This window comes from Aquila chrysaetos, chromosome 1 (genome assembly GCF_900496995.4).
Source record: "Aquila chrysaetos chrysaetos chromosome 1, bAquChr1.4, whole genome shotgun sequence".
NCBI classification, from domain to species: domain Eukaryota; kingdom Metazoa; phylum Chordata; class Aves; order Accipitriformes; family Accipitridae; genus Aquila; species Aquila chrysaetos.
Genome location: NC_044004.1, coordinates 27,055,711 through 27,076,362, shown reverse-complemented (window position 1 = coordinate 27,076,362; position 20,652 = coordinate 27,055,711). Strand labels below are relative to the sequence as shown.

Sequence of the window (20,652 nt, the reverse complement as noted above, 5' to 3'; positions counted from 1 at the left end):
TTCTACATACCACCTTTGTTTTCACTTCCTCTCCACTTATTATAAGGACAAGTTAAAGTGTTGGATCAAAGACTAAAGTGCTTCAGGAAATTTTTTAAGAGACGTTTTCTAATGTTTTAGTGGAACAATGAATTACATCCCATCCATTGATTCCAAAACTAAGATTTATTTCAGGAAAAGATCTTGGAAAAGGGTCTCAGATCAGAATATAGCTGCTAAATAATACTAAGTAGCTATCACAACTAGCCACACGTAGCAAGAAATGATCTGCAGTCCCATCAAAACTGCAGCTACAATTAGAAAAAACAGAAGAAATTGTTCACATTAAAAATTCCCAATAGTTTCATGTCAATACAAATGGCATCAGAAGGAGGGCTTTGCTAAGAAATGTGAAGAAAAATGTTATTTAAATAGAACAAAAACTTGCTATGTTTTCTGTGTTGTAAGTACTTTACCCTGTTTAATAAGCCAACTGATTTTAATACACCCCAAATTATCAGTGATTCAATCAGGCTATAGTTAACATTTATTTGGAGTTGGTACACACATCTCACTGAAAGCTGCACAACTCACTGCTTGAGAGAATCAAATCTCTAGGAGATTAGCACGAATGTAGGCAAATTTAAAAAAAACAGCAAAAAAGCAAAATGCGTTTCAAGTTTGGAAATTAAGGGAAGGATTTCTTTTTAAATCAGCAAGTGTTGAAATGTGACAATGTCCAGAACATACCTTACTCCTGAGCCTGTGACTATTCACAATGAAGACAACATCCTTTGGCTTAAGTGCTCTGAACTCACACTTAACTGCTTACTTTGTCTGGGCTTATATTGAAATTTCAATGATCAAGCAGAGTCCTACAGCTGCTTTCTGAACTGTGTTATTTGAAAATATAACAATGCTGCTGAAGTAGGCAAGAAATACGGGAGAGGGAGCTACATGTTTATTCCATGGATGGTTATGAATTGCAACATTTAGAAGAATTAATAGTGCATCCACATAACAGTAATGTGATTTACACTGCGGCAGTTCACCAGCGACTACAAGATGTAATCGGTCTGCAAAATTCGTTATTGACCTTTTGTACCTGTTGGGTGACTGACTCGGAGCAGCAGGAGAGCAGGGAGACGATGGCCCAGATCGGAAGTTCTCATGATAGCCTGCCCTAAAATACAGGAGAGAAGATGCATTACTACAGCTGAAGAACAATTAGGAACAGGTTTTGTATGTGGAAATTCCAGCTGGTGGATTTCAGGGTTTGCAGCTCTGAAGATTTTATCTAAGGAAAAAAAAGGTATCAATTTGCTGTTCATTGCCATTTTGATACAATGAAAAATAGCACACATTTTTCGGTTCTGACTCTTGGTCTGCTTGCTGTTGCTCAACCAGATAACTCACAAGGTAATCAGCCATGTGCAGACTCCTACTCACCTATCAACCCAACATAGCTCCCACCATGAAGAAGGAGGGTTAAGCCAAGGCACACCACCTTGTACTCTCTGTTGGCCAGGGGATGTGCTCAGAAGCACGCTGGTAGAGCAGATGTAGGGTTGTTGATGGAGGGTCTGTGCCCTTTACCGAGTAAAAAGAAGCTACCAACACTGAAAAGTGGTTTATTACTATTTGTATCCGTTCTACCCTGCAAGAATCTGGTGAGAAAAACCATGCATGTGTTTTGTTATCAGAAATCATAGGATTGATTCAACCTCTCACTGCTTAAACCTGTTCACGGATTAAATAATATTCTCAAACACACACAAGCAGTTATGAGGAAAAGGTAATCAAACCTCAATCTACATTAGTTTTGACTGATTCAAGCTTCATAGAGGTAATACATTTTGCAGGAGACTGTGTTCATATATATGCTAATGAAAACAGATGTTCCTTTCTCATTACATAGATACACTTTTTGCAAATATTAGGAAAGGAGATCCCTTGTTTACTGAAAGAACTGGTCTTACCTTTTAGTAACGCTTACTCAAAAACACAAGACAAAGCATCAGAGAAGAAAAAAACCTTACCAAAATTTACAGAAAGAAAATACTAAGGTCTATGTATCTTCTTTTAAAAGCTATAATCCTTCAAGAACTAGAAAGTAGCAATCAATGTGTGTTTGGAAGCTAGGGAACAAAGCTCTTGGATACCAACTTCAAAGAGGCAGACTTCACCTGACATTCCCACCCTGGCATTTAGCCAGTTACTAGCTATAAATGTTTGCTTGGACACTTAAAACAAACGAAGCACATGAACAGTTATGCAGATGAGTGTTTAAAGAACTAAGGAGAAAGAATACAGAGAGTGGCAAGCAGGGCGTGTGCTCCCCCACGAAACTAGTTACTGAGGTACCTGTAATGAGAAACAAAGTGGATAAATATTAGCAGTCTTGGTGGGAAAGCCAGGAATCAAAGGTGTCTTCACACTGCAGGACCACCCATGAAATTTAACCGATAAAGAATGCTGAGTAGGAATATAAGGGAGAACAGAGCGAGCAGGACTTCTCAATCTCTGCAATAACCTTTATTTTACGTTCTCACCTCTTCGTTTCCCCTGTGGAGCTTGGCTGTTGTCCTGCACTCTGGCCCAGGAACGGTCTCTGCCGAATGTCCTCTGTGCGATGCGGGGACTGCTTTGTCAGCAACTGCTGATTCCAGGAGATGTCTACAACAGGAAGTGGGGAAATATCAATACTTGAGGAAAAATGCTTTTGTCAGTACTTAATAGACCAGCAGAGCTTGTGGGCACACCATGAAGGAGACAAGAGATGTACTGTTACTTAAAAATAAGTTCTCAGGAACCCCACACAAAGTCAGAAACAGGCTCTGCTACACCAGAAGTCCTCTACGGAACAAGATTCCCCTACATTACCTTCACATACACGTGACCTACCCTGCTGCTGAATCTCAGTTTCTGAAGGGAGAAAGGGTGAGGTCAAACAGCCGTCCACGAATAGCACTTGGGAAAATAACATATTTCTGTCGTAAGGAAGGAAGCACCAGAGAGACTGAAACTTCTTGGGTGCCTGGGTATCCAAACTTCTCAATAGCAAGAGTTAAGAGGAAGGTGGTGTAGTCACTGCTCTCCAAGAGCCTACTGACAAACAGTAATTCCCTTGTAATTACCTTCTGTGTTTCAGATGGTTGCACAAGGCTCAGTGACAATAACAGCCTCCCAGCAATATGCAATGATCTGTGTGATGCCCAGGCAGCCAACCGTCCCATCTTTGAGACAGAGCACACTACCTGGATGCTTCCAGACGAACTGTGTGGCTCACAGGCTGGGGAGGAGCCTCACCCTGCCGGGCGCCAACCAGCTGGTTTAGAGAAGAAAAACTTTACTGGGGCCTATGAAAGGCCTGTTCACTATTTTTGATATCAAGACAATAAAACTCTAGTCCTATTTAAGGACTTAAGAAAGCAAGGATATGATGCTTTAAGGGGCAAGAAAGGAGCTGTCAGAATACTTGTAGGGGACCTAGCTGTTGAAAACTAGTTATAGAAAAACCCTGATTAGCAGAAGTAGTTAAAAACTCTCAAACCTTTGAAGTTTGCTTAATCACTACTACAAATCCACAGGGATGGATTGCTGGGCACTATCTTTTGCTTTCTTTATTTGAGTAACCTTTATCAAAGCACTAAGAATACAATAAAATTGAGACAGGGAAAGCAAACCTGCTAAGTTTAATAAACTGAATTTGCATTTGGAGCAAGTAATAACACTGAAACCTTTTCTATCCATAGACGTTTCATTTTTTAGAATCATCAATTTTTATGCTAGACTGAAAACAAACATCTAAAACTCAATTTCAAAATCAACATTTGCTTTCTGTCTTTAGTCCTACTTATTTACTTTCCATTGTTCACTTGCATTAGATAATGATGCTAAATTAGTGAATTTGCCTTTTTTTTAGGGTGAACCTGTTGACAGCAATGCTTTGGGGAAATTCCTTCATTCAGAAAACATCAATGCTTATGGGAACTTAAAAAAAATCTATTAATTTTAAATGTCATCAGACATTTCTAATGACAAAATTGAGACAGGTGTCACTTTAGGCTTGGCTTGAAAAGGTTGCACATCACAGGTAGTGATTTTTACTGGACTGGAATGGACATAAAGAATCTAATTAGCTATCAAAACACAAAATAAGTGTTGGAAATATGCTCTCTGTAACAAGATAAATCCTATATCTATGTAAGATTATGTAAAAGATGGAAGATAACTCTGTTTGACTACTACTGTGAACAGGCGGGCCTGTAAACGAGATTCCTACCTGCAGCTGAAATGCTCATCTCTGATGAAAACAAGATTTTAAATTTCACCTTAACATATTTATCTTTGCTAACAGAAAACCACTGTTGAGTCTGAGACATTCAAATTTTGAAGATGTATGTGTACTGTCAATTTCCAAAAATTTTTGAGTTAGATTTCTCCAAGATTTCTACCTGGAAAAGAATACACGCATATGAAGAGTCTTGACTCTCACCCTGAGTCAACGGCAGATTCAGCCTGGCAGGCGAGCTGCGCTCCATCACTGGCAGCTGGTGCTCCTGTTCACCTCCTTTCAAGATACCTGTCTCTGGGTGTCCTGAGAGCACTTTATTTCCACTGCCAATAAAAATAAGTCACATTGTATAAATAAAGCCAGGAAACTTCCATCTAGAACATAATGGCAAAATCAGACTTTTGAATATCAGTCTATTTTTTTCAAAAAGATTTTTGTTATTGTGTCAGCGACGACAAAGCAATGAAGATAACTGTCATGAATTAACAAGTTCATCTCCAAATACGCCAAGTCTGCCTGCTTACCTCACACACTGCCACTTAGATGCGCTAAAGATCATTCTGGATTTGTAGAAAATGGCTTCTTTGCCTGAGAAACAGCTTTTCTCAGTGTTCTCCATACAGTGTTCAGCATCACCAGATGCTTATTGCCTTTGCGAAAGCTGTTATTAGCAGCTGGGCAAAGACCGGGACTTTGAACACCATCCAGCAAGTTCGGGTACGGCACTTCCGACATAGCCAGGCAATCTCACACAGATTCTGAGTGAAAACAGCTACTCCTCCTTTATTCTTCCAAATGGCTCATGAAACTTGTACATAAGACACAGTGCAGTGACATACAGAGATGTCTGAGCTATCTAGGCTCTGATCTGGTTGATGTGACAGCCTCTTGGCAAAGCCATATACTGAACAGGCAAGCCTTCTGATATGCACAACTAGCACTGCACGTTGCCATATATGAGCAAGCCTGTGGCAAGCAAATATTGATTGGGTTATATTACACCTATCACCAGGCCACCAGATGCTGATTCTCCAGCATCAATCATGGGCAGATGTGACATCCCAGAAGTCTACAGAACACAAAGCTCCGCAGGGCTAAGAAATGCTTAGGCTTGATCCATACCTCCTTTTTTCTTGCCAGAGTTCATTTTCCTTGCTTTTCAGAGATGGCATACTCTCCTGCTCCCAGAGCAGCTTTTTCTGCCTTGTAACTTCTTTTTGTTTGCCTTCCTCCGGAGAGCTGTTTGAATCAGTTGAGTTCTAGAAGATAGCAGGGGAGGGAACAAGGAGCTTCTCTTGAATTTGGCATCAGCACACGCAGGGGAAAAGCACAGGCTGCCCCCAGATATATTGTGTTGACACACCTTATTATCATAAAGAACATCTCACATTATACGGTGGAATCATTTGACCTTGGTAAGGCTAACTTTGGATTTAACAAAGACTTCAGCTGAAACAAGCAACCAATTGGACTAAACTGAGCGTGGAAAAAAAAAAAAGGTAGGGATGGACCAATTACAAGATGCTGTTCAGGATGACAAAATAAAACTTCCCACTAGGTATTTTTGGCAGAAATCCTTGAATGACTTTGAGAGTCTAGACAGTCTCCCATTGGGCTTCAGAGGACTATGTGAGGGACCTCAGCTTGTTGTCTCTGCTTGGGGGCAAAGCATTATTCACATGCACTGGGCATCCTCAAATGGCAACACCAATACTACTTCCAAAATGGTACTGGAGTGGGTCCTACCTGACTGGTGGAGCTTTAATAAGCCATGGCATGAGATCCTTCGCTTCTGGGTGCAGGCACTGCCCTGAACATGGCATAAGCAGCACCACCCAGGAAGTTACTGCTATGTGGAAAATGGGCCATGGCTGGTGCCCCTGCACAGGGATGAGTGATAAGAGGGGGCAGGAAGGATGAGAGGAGAACCTGATGCTACAGTACTCCTAATCCTGGAGTTGAATGGAAAAAGGCAGATGACTTCTTGGGTGTTGGTGCCTTAGGCAGGAGAAAATTATGTCTGGGAATCCCCCATTTACTCTACTGAGCTCACGTGGGGTGTCATTCTCTGATCTCTGGCAAACACTTATTTAATTAGATGCTAGATGCACTGAGTTAAACTTTTTGTGCTGCATAAGTAAAAAAAAAAAAAAAAAAAAAAAAAAAAATATCAGAGAGTGAACATTCCTCTGTTTGTTTTGCTGCTTTCTAGGAGGGATGGTAGGAGAGAAGAGGAGGAAAAGTGGGGAGGCAGGACTTAGTCTCATCTCAGATATGCTTAAAGCACTGTCTTACACTCAAGATTTTGGATGCAGGGAAATCACTTCAGATTTTGCTGGCTTTGAGAAGGTAGTTAAAACAAACAGAAAGAGGTGACTGTTTTTTCACAGCACCAGTTCAAGAAGAGAAGCAGCTGCAAAGAGAGAAAGTATCACCTTCTTCTCTAGTCCAAAATGGGATGGTAGCAGTTTGCTTGGGAGTATGGCTCTTCAGCTGTAAAAATATACAAGCTACAGCACTCTGAGATATCACCAGTTATGGAAGGGATCCAGGGAATGCTCTTACTCTTACTGTTCCCAGACTTTGTTAGCCTTTAGTGAAGAATGAAACTTTGCACTGAAGATGGCTTAGTCTTTATTGCCTCACTACTCCACGAGAAACTCACCGCTGTCTTGTTTCCTTCAGTGGTAGAGGAAGAAGAGGAGAGGAGCTCAGCAGAGTTTGAAGAAACAATGAATGGAACTACAGTATCCTCAATTATCTTACGTTCCTAAAAAAAGAGGATCAGGACAGAGTGGGGGTTAAAAATACAGAATGTCAACTATGAGCATAAGAAGCAGAAGCATAAAGTTTGGCTATGCGTCATATTTAGATGGCAAGGTAAGGACCTGTGGTACCAAGAATAATGGCAACACCTCAATTTTTCATTTGCTTCAAGGTTTTGCACTCCCTTTCCTTTCACCATTACTATCTTTGATATGGGATGTCCAAAACTGGAATATTCCACTTGGGATGGCACCACTGTTTCTCACAATACCAGTCTATTAAATTTTATATAAAAATATAAAATTACACTTGGTACACAAGAAACTTATTCTGAAAGTTGAAAAAAAATTTCTTGTTCAGATCGCAAGTATGGCCCTCAAGCACAGATGATAAGACATCAATTTGCGTAATGCACAACTAGTCAAACTGAAAATGTTAATATTTTTTAATTTCCTGCAATAATGACCCACATATGACAGAAAAAACCCACTATCTTCTATATTGTTAAGATTCTACAACTGCAAGCTTTGAATATTTCCTGTGGATTTTTTTGTTTGTTTGTTTGTTTTTTTTTAAACCAAGGCCAGTTTACAAAATATCTACATGATCAAGCCCAAGGCAGACAACAATTTCATCTGGAGTTCCACCAAGTCCAGGCACTAAGTACACGCCAAAGAGCAGAGCACAAGGCTCTGCCTCCGGAGGGAAATCTGAGCGTGCCCGGACACAACCATACTGACTCATCCAGACTTGTACAGCAATCAGACTCCACCTATGCGGCGGTTCTGAGGATACCTGTCTAAATATTTAAATATTTTTCCTCAGCACCTATGGTAGTGTTTAAGAGAAACAATCCTCCTGAGAATTCAGCCTTGAGAAGGCTTTTCATTAATTAATCTACGCATGGGATTTTTTTAGTTACTTGAGTGCATTTAAATACAAAAAAAAGTCAATAAACCTCCTCCTTTGAGCCTTATACCTCCTCATAGTATCTACGCTCCTCCTCTTCAACTTCTCTCTGGGCTTTTTCCCATTCCTCTTTCAGCTTGTCCTGCTCCTTCTGATACTTCTCCTGTAAGAGGATACAAATACAGGTAAATTCAGTGCATTCTGTATTAGAAATAAATTCTGTAGTACCTCCACAGTGAAAATGAAGCTGCTAACAGTGGGTTAATCAGAAATAGGATGAAACTGGAAGATAAAAATTTGAAACATCCCTGGGTTTCAAAAAAAGCTTATTTTCCTCCTCTCCCTACTGTTTCTAGCACTTACATTTAACACCCGCAGACCATGGAGGAGCTTTTAGCATACTAGAAGTTGTTTAATTTGTTAGAAGTGTTTAAATCTTTGGTCAGAAATGAAATTTATGCTCAACAATTTCAATAATTCATTGTTTATTATACAGTATTAAGTATTCCAAAAAGCTATCACACACCCCAAAACACTTAGGCATGGATTTTACATGAAAAATTTCAGCAAAGCAGCATATAAACAAGCAGGTTTTGCAGATACTGGTACTAATTTAAGAGAGATGCCAGTACAATTTAATGAATGATGAATACCTGTGCAAGTTTAAAAGATAAATGAATAGTGTGTAAAGGTTTGAAAAGGGTAAGCTTATAATTAGCTAAGTAGCTTATTTTCCTTTGTGATGGAATTATTTCTTGAGAATTGTTTTCACACAGTTTTGCATGAAAAATTATCTCAAAGAGATCTTTAAAATTGTTTGACAGAACTGGTTTCAATATGGGGAAGAACAGTGACTTCCCTATCCCTTTTACATCAGTTCCAACTTCTGTTCAAATTAGAAACCACATCTGCCTAATCGAGAAGAGATGCATTTACTATTGAGAGAACACCCACATATGCCAGAAAAACTATGATGAGAATTTTATACCATTTTAAGATGAAACAACCATATTAGCCAAAAAGAAATAATCCCAAGAAAGTAGTAGAGACATACACAAGTCATTCTTAAAAGATGAAAAGACTCCATTTTATTATTCTCCATCCTTTGGTAGTTGTTTGCTCTTCTGTTACGTGGAGGAAAGATATGGTTTCTTTGGGACCAAACCTAATCACAGTTTCAAAAGACACTACTGACCGATGGGGAAATTCAAGTTCTCAGGGCCACTGTGCTTCTTCCAACTAGGACACAAACCCAGACATTTTACAGCTTACTCTACCACTAGGCAAAACCAGTGGTTGTTTTGAGGGGGGGTTCCCCCCCCTCACAAAAAAACCCCCAAACCCTTTGTGTCTAAATTTAGCTTGACGTTTTCCAAGAAGAACCTCTGAACAAAGCAGAAGTCTACAAAAATCTGTTAAGACCATCATTTTAAAGAAATAGGCAACAGGGTCAGCAAATTGTCAGTCTTGAGAAAGAGGCTCCAAGTAATTAAGAGTCTCGCAGTCTATGCTCAACATACTTTAAATGTAGTTGAGGACCAACATTTGGGTTAACTCTGCACTGGAATGCAGAACTAAGTTCTTTTGGTCCTTCCATGGAATAGGGAAAGGAAAGGTAAGAGTGCCCAAACCACAGAGAACATCTGTGTATGCTCATTTTATCGTTCATCTGCCACAGAATTCGCTCAAGCATCCACAGGGGATGTCGAAAACATGACACGAAATGCCCAACTTTTGTCCAAAGGGACAATTCAACAGCTGAACCACATGGTGGAAGGTATGTAGTTTCTTCCCTACCTGAAGCAAGCGTTCTTGCTCATGCTGCCACCTTTCCTGGCGCTTTCGCTCTTCTTCTGGATCCCAGGACCAAAAATTGAAACGCTTGCGTGAAGGAAAACCAAGCTATTAGACTTTGACACTACACTTCACAAGGCCACCAGAGAAAGCTGCACTTCGCCTGGCCTGCCCCTAGCGATGATGTTAGAATGGGAAATTGAGAACTAGATAATGGTTCTCTCAGTTAGTAGACAATATTCTTAGCTTCATTGACACTTGGGATTGCCCATAGGTATCCAAATGATAAAATAACCATTTCATTGGCAAAGAAACTTCAACTGGAGGGGAAAAAAGGAAAAAGACCTGAAAGAAAGGTCTAAGCAGCACTGAACAGAGATATCTCCAGGTACTCAAATTTAAAGAAAATATCTATTTTGCTTCTCTATAATCTTCTGCGCAACATGCAAAGCAATTTGTGATTGTAAAAAATATTCTCTTATTTCATATGGCTGCCAGCACAACAGCCTATCGCCTTGTTTTAAAATTTTATCCATAATGAAATAAAAATCTCGGGCTTCACTAAGGATCCCATTACATGATACATGTTTAAAGTCTTTAGAATCAAGGGCAATTTTAGACACTCGATGTTCTATTCCTTTCCACTAAAAGATGTATTTGAATCTGATAGGAAGCGATGATGTCTATTTTTATGTGACAAACGGAATATGAAATACTGTGTACTTCAGAGTAGCATTTGTGGTGTTTTTTTTTTTTCATTGAGGAATCAGTAGAATTGTGGTCTCCTCTAATTTCTATGCATTTAAAATAGAATGGATAGTTTAGAGTTACATATTGTTTCGAGATTGTGAAGCTTTAGTGGCTCCAGCAGCCAAGTACCATATAGCTACCATTCCCTCCGGATAAGAGGAGAATGCATAAATTCCATATTCAGACCATGTCTTGATTTGGCTTGTATTTTTTCTCTCTCATTTCCAGGAGAAAAAAAAATTCTCGTTCTGATTTGGGGATGCTACAAGACAGTTGCATAAAAAATTCACTTCTGCTAAACACGTATCTCTAAACCAAACAACAATGCAAAAAAAGTACTCACATTTGATTTGTCACCACTATCAGAATCAGCTATTAAAAAAACAGAAAAAGATTAAATTTAACATAGCAAAATGCGCTTAGCCTGCAATTAAAGCTACATTGTATCTGTATAAAAAAGCTTCATGTTAGTTTCCTATTTGCTCCCACAACCAAACGCAAGGACGAACTGCAAGCAAATAAACCAGAAAAACAGATTATGCCCATCACCAACAGAACTACTTTTTATCTGGGTATAGAGCAGCACATTATTAGCTAACATCAGGTTCTACTCTACCACTAGCTAATGCCATCTACTTCTGGCCACAGTCGTTAGCAGTGTTCAGACACTCAGTGTTACCTACCTTGATCTACTTTTCCCTTCGTGATTCAGTGCAAGGAAGGAAAAAGCACAGCAAAGCTAAAAGGATGGGACTACACTATTCAAGAGCCACAGTTACGAAGAGAACCATTGCCGTTTTCTATCCAAATGTCTTTGAAAATTAGGCTGATTTAAAGAAATTAAGGAAAAAGGTATTTATAGGCAAGTGATTTCATTTGGGTGCCTGAAACCAGAGCATCACAAGGTGCAACCCAACAGCTCTTTGTCAACTGTGCAGCAGGAATAGAAACTTTCTACGAAAGCGAGAGGCAGAACGAGTCCCCGTGATCATCAGCTTTCACCCCAGCCCCCACACTGGAAGACACCTACGACTGGAGGCTGAAGCCGGCCTCGGCACCGCATTTACCTGACTGCGAGAAAAACTGTGAGCGCCGCCAGTTGTTGCGAACCCTAAGCGGAACCGTGGCCCCGCGGGGCGGCTCTGCAGGCAACGGCACGGAGACAAAACAAGAAACACAGCGCGGTCAAAAGGAGACGATGGACTCTCAGACCCGAGCCACCTCGGCCGCGAGAGGGATTTTCACTACAATCGCTTTGGCCCATCGCAGCTAGTTTACAACGGACCTGCAGATCCCACAGGCTGCCCATATTTAAATGCTGCTTTTGTAACATGGCACCAAACCTTACACGAGAGCTCTAGCACGCTAACGCTAGTCAAGGGCAGCCACCCCTCCAAGTCTTCGCGTGGTGCTTGCATTCAGACACGTTTTAAAGGATTTTGTGATCCTTTGAGCGCTGTACATGCTGTGAACACTAGAGAGCAGCCAAGTGTTTCAGCATCACTCAGAAAATAGGCGAGACACCTACAACCTGTTACTTGACGTTTGGATTGATTCGTGCCTAACATAAAATGATATTGTTCTGAAAGACTGTTTGGAAAGCACCTCCTCACTTAAAACAACTGAGACTTCTATTCCTTTTCAGACAATCTTGTTTTCCACAGTGGATCACCTTCAGTAGTTTCAATCTTGAAAACACTAGGATAATCAGTATATTGCCTATACATAAACTAACAACCTAGTAAGTTCTCAGGGGGAAGGAAACTTCAGATGATTTTTCTTTCTCTTTCCTTCACGATACCTACATATAAGCATCTCTAAAATCAACATAAAATCAAACTACTAAACATTATCAGTCTCAAGCAAGACTTTGTCATGAAGGCAAAAAAAAAAAAGTTCTGCTTTGCAAGAACTCGTGATGGGCACAGGTCAAACTGAGGGATCTGGCCAGAAATGTGTATCGTTCATCTATGAAAAGGAGCTCCACATGAGCAGCCGAGTGCAGAATTTATCTCCAGAAGTTTTTATTGTGAGATAAAACCAACTGCTAAGCAATTTTCATCTGTGAGTAGCAGTACTAATAAAATGTAATACTCATTGACATAATACAACTTTTAGTGCTAGGCCAGGTAAGTGCAAGATAGGTCTCTCCCTGCCCCCCTCCGTTGGGTCACAGTTCTGCTGTTGTGTTTAAGGGGAACAGCCAGAAGAGTCCTTTGCATCACACAAGCCACAATACCAATATCAGTAAGATGCAACTTTTTAAGCTCAAAAACCCTCCAGGTCATTCGTTAGGCACTTCTCCCTGAAGACCACATGCACATATTCAGTTACTGTCCAGCTGAGTTCTCCAAATGCTTTTTGCTCACCTGGTAGACCAGAATTCTGCAGAGTTACTTGGCTGGTGTCGGGTAATTTCTTTAAAAATGGCAATACTACACTCCCCTCTTGATCCAGGGCTTTTGGTTTCATCACCTGTTCAGATATTTGGGAGCAGAAAACAGCATTCAAAAATCAGCAGGTTCAATCAAAGGCTAACTTAAACCCTTTCTACTTATTTTCTGAACCAACATTATCAAAGATGAAGCCTCTATCTCCAGAATTGCAACATGAAGTTGCAGTACCAAAGTCCTGGAAGTAACTGGTAGCTGTTTGTTGCTGACATTCACACTGCCCTACACACCAAAGCCAATCCTAACCCAGGACCAACATCTAACTTACCTGACAGAGCAGTATGGTCATGGCCATTTGTTACCTCTGTCACCACCTGCACTTGTTCAGCACTTCAAGAGGACCAAGAGGGTAAGCCCCACTGTCTACACCTTCTGAATACTCTGCCCTCCCAACACATGGTGGGACTGGCATTTGCAGGTTAAGTTCTCATTTCTGCTCCAGCCAGTTTACAGGTTTAAACGCTACAAGCAGACCCTGGAGAGTTCCTTTGGAGGGGGAACTCTCTGATGACCATAGGATTTGGCAGAGAAACCATCCTCCAGGGTCATTCCCTGGCAGATTGTTTTCAATGAACTCCCGAAGTGACATTATATAGAGAAAAATACCAACTTGCACAATAAACACTTCTGTGTGAGATCTTTCTTCTTTTTTTGTTTTGTTTTCCGCTCCCTCTCCTTTCTTGCCCATCCATACCTCTGGTGTAGCAGGAAGCTCTGCTTCCTTCTGCTGCTCCATTTCAGGTTTCTTCACATCTTTCTCACTTGAAGCAGCTTCCTCTGAAGGGACAGGACTGGGAAGAAATTCTAATCTCTTCACAACAGGGCTGGCACAAGCTGCAGTTGACTTGAATTGCTTTTGATCTGAACCTAAACCCCGTATACAAAACATAACGTTACAAGGTTAAGATACTTTTTCAAATAAAATGTAGACCTATTTCTTGCAATCTAATTTCTTACTGGATACAGCGTGAGCCCATTTACTGGATGTTTTGAAAAAATAATCTTCTTTCTTCAACACAGGCAAAATTAATCTCTCAGAGAAGACAAGGCTTTAAGAATGAAATTCACCTGACAAAATATAGGTGCTTACACTTGACTTGGGCATCATGGGACACCCTTCATGGTCAAAAGAGAGGTAGTTCTTGGGGAAGTCACCCAAACTATTCCAGACACTCCTTTTTGGCTGAGATGAGCTGTAACCTACAATATGCCTACTGAGGTATAGATCTCTTTACTGAAGTTGTGTGATGAATCCTATCCTACGGCGCTACCCAGACAAGTAGGTGTATCACAGTTAACACAGTCTCACTGTCAGCACTGGAGGATATTTCAGCTTGCCTGTTTCCACTAAACCACGTCAGTCAAGCATCAGACAGCAAGCAAACTCTGCTAACAGGAAGCCTTGGACTGAAATAAGCTAGCTGTCATTCAGGTCTTAAAAAAACCCAACAAGTTGATGCTGGTTTAGGGGACAAGGGACCAAGAGCACACGGGTCTACAGGTGAGGACTGTGACAGCTAAACTACTGTCAGCTGGTACCACCATTGGAAGCAGAGCAGTTGCCAGCATCCCAGGCACTGCATAAGCACCCAGACATCTCCCTAACCTCCTAAAGCAGAATCTCAGCTTCAGATTCCGTCCCCTCTCCAACCACAGCAGTAGCGGCAGCTTCTGAATGTACCTTTTCGGCAGGCTAGGACAGTAAGCTAAGAAAGAGATGCACCCCAAGGCTCCACACAAGCAGAGGCAAGAGCTGCTCCTGCTGCCAGGCAGATGCACGCCACTTTGGAGCAGTTCCCACACCATTAGTGGCACAGGGGTCACAGCATGGAAATATCTGGCTTGGACTAGACAGCAGAGGAGGTTGCTTATTCTACAAGAAGGTCACAGAGTTTGGACCACATCTATCCCTCCAAAGCAGACATAATGAAACCCCATGTTCCTTTACCATTTCAACTTTTGCAATGCTATCTCAGTTTTCCTTGCTAGCCAATATTAAACTTTGCTATCAATACTTAACATTTAGCATTTCTCACAGGTGTGGAGCCTGACACGAGGTGGCTTTGTGATTTGTAGATAAATATCACCAGCTCATCACTGCTGACTCTTGAGAGGAGAATTTGGTTGGTTCACCACAAGATTGCAGCTTCTACATTACCTGCCAGGTGCAATTCAAGATTGTTAACCCTCTGTGCTTTGGCATCTGCGAGCCAAAGTAATTAAGTCACCTAATGAGCCCTTGCTAACAGCCCATGAGCTTCAGAGTCTTGCAGCACATCCAGAAAAGGCTGGATATGCTTCTAATCTTGGGGGAATTGATGTTTGAGGGCAAAGATCAATTGTTTAAGTCACATTTATCCTCAACAAATAGGAGCATTATGCTTATATACCAATTACAGCCAGAGATCTCATTTAAATACCTACTTCAAATAGTATTTTTTTACTTACCCATACCAAGCTGAACTTTGATAGACCCATTTTAAAAAATGAACAACAAAAAAAGACCATGAACTTAGTATGACAGCAGGCAGTAGATAAAACATCTACTCAAAGGTAATGCTTCAGACCCTTTTAAGGAAAATAGCTTCTAATTTTACCAGCAAATTCCTTTCCCCAGATTAGGAATCATGCATAAAGGCTTTAAAGCAGAAAATCAGGAGTGTGCGCAATACTGTCCATTTAAAGCCCCTACAAGGCCTGAAGTGCCCCTTCTTATTATTCTTCTTCCCCATTTCTTAATGTCTTGGCGGGGGGTTGAAAGCGTTAAACAGAAGCTATTACTGACAGACAGTTTCTGCCCCGATTGCTTTCAGGTTACAACACACTGTGGCACCAGCTTTTCACTCACACAAACGGCAAAGCAGACAACCCGCATCCTGAGCAAGGTGAAGTCAGGTGTGTCATTTCAACCACAGAATGCCACAACAGCCCAGGCTGGCAGGGACCTCGAAAGATCGGCTGGTCCCACCTTTCGTGGGGAAGGCGATTATCCAGCCCCCTGCTCGGTCGCACCTTGAAAACCTCCCGCCATGGGGACTCGACCACGTCCCTCGGGAGGTTGTTGCAGCGAACGGTTGTCCTTACTGCAAAAAATTTCTTTCCTAGGTCGGGCTTTTTGACATCTTCCGCATTTTCTAATAAACCCTCTTGGTGCCGCTGCAGATGCACTTATCGGACTCCTGCTGCAGCGTGGGCTTAAACCCCAGCCCCACCGGTGGGCAAAGGCAGGGGCAAGGGCACCAGCAGCTCCAGCAGCACCAGCAGCACCAGCAGCAACCCACCTGGGGACGGGCAGGCCGGGCTTCCAGGTCCCGCACTTCCAGGGCTGGCCTCGACCTGCTGGCTGGCCGCTCTATCCGCTTCCACTGGGGAGGCCTGCAGAGAATAATACAGTGAGTACAGTGGAAATAAAAGTATGTGTTAATTCCTCAAGGCAGTACTTGCTGCTTCTTTGTAACGTGTTTGAACCAGACTGGTTTAGAGCTCAGCAGGGAGCTGGGGAGTACGTTTCGGAGCGGTATGTGCCACTTGGGTGTTGAATCACTGGGCTTTAATCTCCTTTTCAAACCGTTCATCAGCAACCATCATGCCGTCGGTTTGGAATAGCTCCGACAAGCTTTTAAAATTGTAGGATATCTTGGATTGTGTTAGCTGGAGATAAGCATACATTTCAGCCCTAGTTTCCTCTTCCAGAATAACACAAAAACGTATGCATTAGTGAACACATAGCACGTACTAGGGTTTGAAAAGTGGCAAAGCAATTAAATACTTCCTTTATTTCACGGTTGTCTAAACAATCTGTTATCTGAAGGGAAAAGCCAGAGTCAGTATTAAAGGTAATGAAATACTTAAAACACTATTAAGAGAGGAGTGAAAAAATATGGTGAGAGTGTATCCAGCCAATAATCCAAATCCCTTTGAAAAGCCAGCTTCCTGACCCAGGACAAGGCTGTTGCAGATCTAAAACCACACTGTCAAAACAAGGGTAGCACTTCAGCTGATCTATTTAGCAGTTTCCACCATACATCTGCTTTCCCAGTAGGCAAATTAGGAAAAATCTGCAGCAAACCCATCAGCCACCCCACAGTGCTTCTAATGCATGAAAGATCTAGAAAATAGCACATTCAACAGAGGAAAATAAAAAAAGCAGACTACTTTTAGAAATAAAACGTAACATATTTCAGAAATAGTCTATTGTAGACTTGCTTTCCTGTCCTCCTCCCACCTCTCCATCTTATTAACAGCTGCAAGGGAGGAAATCTGATGAAATTTCCTCTTTTCTGGGGACAGGATTCAGACCTCCACCTTCTGCACAGATCCTGTTTCCCATCCCCACAGACCCACGCGAGCCTACGGCCCCTCATCTGTCTGTGCCCCATGAAGAGCAGACCTGGGCTCTCACCGCTCGGTCATCGGGGACGTCTGCTGGCAGCGCCAACAGGACGCCAACGCCTGCGGACACACTTCGGCTCCAGAGAGCTTTGCCGTCAGCAGTGCTTGGGAATCCCTGCCTCTCTTCTCCTCTCTGGAGGGAGGCATGCTCCGGAGAGGGGCAGGGAACGTGTCTGGGAAGATGCCCTGCGAGGAAATGGTGGGGACCGGTGTGGGGCCACGGCCCGGGGCAGAGAGACAGGCAAGCCCAGCGGGCAGCGAGCAGTGCCGCAAACAACAGAAGGAGCCTAGGCTGCCAAGGGCTGTGCCGTCACCTCACAGCGGGAACAGGCGCCAGATCACAGCCACGAGCCTCTGGAACTGGCAGCGTGTCTCCTCCGGTGCCTGCTGGGGCTGGGTGCCCGCCATCCTCCCCACTGCCCGGTGCTTTCCACTGCACCCTCACCTCCGCCTACCCTCATCCTCTGCCCCCAGCAAGGCATGGGGACACAACCCCCACCTGCCTAAAAGCGGTTCTCAAACTGGATGAGGCAGAAGGTGAAATACACACTCCAAAAACACAGCATGGGAAGTTTGAGGACCTCCTCTCCACCACGTCCACCTGTGAGCATGCCTATACCAAGAGCAAAGCAAGCACGGAGCTCCCCCTCCATGTGTCACACACTCCAAGGAGGGACGGTCACTGGAGATGAGGCACTGGCTAAAAAATCCTGAGAAATACTCCAAAGACCGCAAGTCCTGTGCCCCAGAGATTGGCCCCTTGCCATTCTGTTGCTCTTTTCTCCTGTATAACCCACCTTTCCCTTCCTTAGCTTGTCTTGATGCCAGCCTGTGTTTCAGTGAGAGCTTCCTCACTGGAAGCCCCAGCAGAAGAACACTGCAGCTAAAGAAAATTTCTCCTTCAGCTTCAGTTCTGGCTCCTGACACAACGGCAGCCAGTGGAAAAGCTACTGGAAACCCTTCCCAACCTTGCTCAGTGCAGAAATCAGTATTTCTTTTCTCCATGAGGACACTCAGGCCAGCGTAACAGGCTGCCCAGACAGGTTGTGCCATCTCCGTCCTCAGAGATTTTTGAGACTTGGAATGATCAAGCCCTTAGCAACCCGGTCTGATCTCATGCCTGATCCTGCTTTGAGCAGAAGACTCAGCTAGTGACCTACAACCTGAATTATTTTGTCATTCTACAACCTACAAACCTCTGTTAAACTTAAACAAATGGCTATTTTCGAAAGCTCAGGGTTTGCCCTAAACAAGGTAGATTTTAACTGGAAAAAGCAAGCGGCACATACCTGACAACTCTACCCACTGCTCCAAAGCATAAGCCCTTCTAAAGAAATTGTTGCAGATTTCAATTATTAGTGTTTATATTGTTATTATTTTTGGTAAAGCAATGGAATTCACCCTCCACTCTCAAAAAGCAACTGTCCAAACTGAAAAATTTAAAAAAAAAAAAAAAAAAAAAATCAGATTTAATCTCAATCTCAGAGGCTTTAAAGCTATAAACAGTGATAAACTGGGGCTGATACAAAAAGCGTTAAACAGTGTTACATACACTCAGGGAAGTTAAGTGCTGATGGCAGCTAGAGCTGGGAAAGAGCACAGCCACACTGGGCTCTCAGAGGGTTTAAAAAGCTCAGTGAATGCACAGACATGATGCACTTTTATCACCTCTGGGTCTAGAGTTACCTCAGGAACCTAAACAAGGTGCTGTATCATGTAGCTAACCTGCACAAGTGCACAAGTGCAGTAACTAAATCTACCCGTAACCTATATCCTGGAGGTTGAACCAGGTACAGACATAGATGTTATTTATAGAAATTCTTTCAGAGAGGAGTAAAAAAAAAAAAAAAAAAAAAAAAAAAGAGTGAGCTACTACTTGCTGCAGGAAAACTGAATTTTGCAATGGCATGCTGCCGAAGTTCTGTTCCTGCTCACGAGACTTGACACTTCCTCCTCCCTCTGCTGAGCAATTAAATGCCGGTGACATAAAGCTAAAAATATAAAACTGATTAGTAAGTAATTTATAAAAAAATTAAGTCAACTTCACTGGGGAACACTCCCATTCCCACTATATCTAATTCTATTTATAATACCAAGTAATGTAATATTATCTAGTATTTTATCCACAGGTATATGATACACTTAAGAAAATTCTTGTACCGATACAGCTGATAAAATGTCTTTTCTAGCATAGACTATCATCATTCACATTTCATAAATATTTTGTAATCAAATGATGATGTTATCACTGAACATGAAAAAAAAGGCATACAAACATTTCAGTCTACCTAAGAGGATCATATTTTGACATGGGCACTGAAAAACCAAACAATTTGGCGAGTGACACTTCTGAGGTGTTTCAGAGGAGCTCCCACGCTTTGGGATGAAGGACCCACGCAGCCTCTCAGCACCAACCCGCTGCAGCCACACGCGTCCATGCGGGCAGAGACATCATTCTGCAGGACCACAGAGCCACTTCATACGCTGGCTCTGCTGCAACTGTCTACAAGGGTAGGTCACACAACACCTGCTCATCCACGGCCACAGGCAATGAAACCTTCAAGGGAAGCAGGAAAAACTTTGCTGCGTAAGGGCTGTGGTTATCTCTGCCCCCAGATCCAGGCTGGTGTGAAAACTGCCTCATTAACTCCTGAAAACTGAAGAATGCTGTCTACTTGGATTGGTGTTTTTATTACCCCATGCATCTAGCTACCCAGGAGTTAAAGTGAACTTCCCCATTTAGGATTTAGAAGCCTTGGTCCATGATGGAAGTTAAATACTGTGGCTGCATTTGCAGTTATGAGCACAAAAGTAACAGAGGACAAAGCAACACGCCAGGTCTGCTAACCAAGGTATCAATTTAACAAAGACACAAGCACAGCTGACTCTGTAGTGTTATCAAACACCTATTAGGCATGAAAATAAATTAGTTCAGTTTGTGGCAGACAGGACTTTTATCCCATAAACTAGGATATCAGACCAAGTATTTCTTTAATTAGGACCATACAAGCCAGAAATAGCCACATTGCCTATTGCCGTGGCGGAACCTTACATCCTTAAAAAACCCTAAAAATACAATAACTAGGAACTCCTAAAACACCGAACATCACAACTACTACAAGAATTCACACTCCAAAGGAAGTTACAGTAGAACTTTATTAACCCTTATTGTAAATTAAATCAAAACGTAGGTCAATTAACACTACTTGTACACAAAATTATGTGAAATATTGTTACTGTATTTTCTATGAAAACATGACAAAACAAGCTGTCTGTAAGCAGCGACAATGCAGGGGTATCGAGAAGGATGAG

At 42.2% G+C, this 20,652-nt stretch overlaps 1 protein-coding gene across 9 annotated transcripts in view; it reads right to left on the bottom strand.

The window, feature by feature from the left end:
* Nucleotides 1–20,652, bottom strand: part of LIMCH1 (LIM and calponin homology domains 1) — a 181,921-nt gene that overhangs the window by 8,126 nt on the left and 153,143 nt on the right. For 6 of the 9 annotated variants that reach the window (XM_030007793.1, XM_030007871.1, XM_030007851.1 and 3 more), the window contains 12 exons: nucleotides 16,230–16,323; nucleotides 13,643–13,815; nucleotides 12,865–12,970; nucleotides 11,563–11,637; nucleotides 10,839–10,867; nucleotides 9,749–9,832; nucleotides 8,022–8,114; nucleotides 6,942–7,046; nucleotides 5,399–5,535; nucleotides 4,478–4,599; nucleotides 2,532–2,655; nucleotides 1,076–1,162 (listed from right to left, as the gene is read on the bottom strand). In XM_030007793.1, the coding sequence (XP_029863653.1) occupies nucleotides 1,076–1,162; nucleotides 2,532–2,655; nucleotides 4,478–4,599; nucleotides 5,399–5,535; nucleotides 6,942–7,046; nucleotides 8,022–8,114; nucleotides 9,749–9,832; nucleotides 10,839–10,867; nucleotides 11,563–11,637; nucleotides 12,865–12,970; nucleotides 13,643–13,815; nucleotides 16,230–16,323 (1,229 nt within the window). The remainder of the gene's footprint in view (nucleotides 1–1,075; nucleotides 1,163–2,531; nucleotides 2,656–4,477; nucleotides 4,600–5,398; nucleotides 5,536–6,941; nucleotides 7,047–8,021; nucleotides 8,115–9,748; nucleotides 9,833–10,838; nucleotides 10,868–11,562; nucleotides 11,638–12,864; nucleotides 12,971–13,642; nucleotides 13,816–16,229; nucleotides 16,324–20,652) is intronic. The other 3 variants (XM_030007801.1, XM_030007812.1, XM_030007822.1) reach the window with 3 other exon arrangements.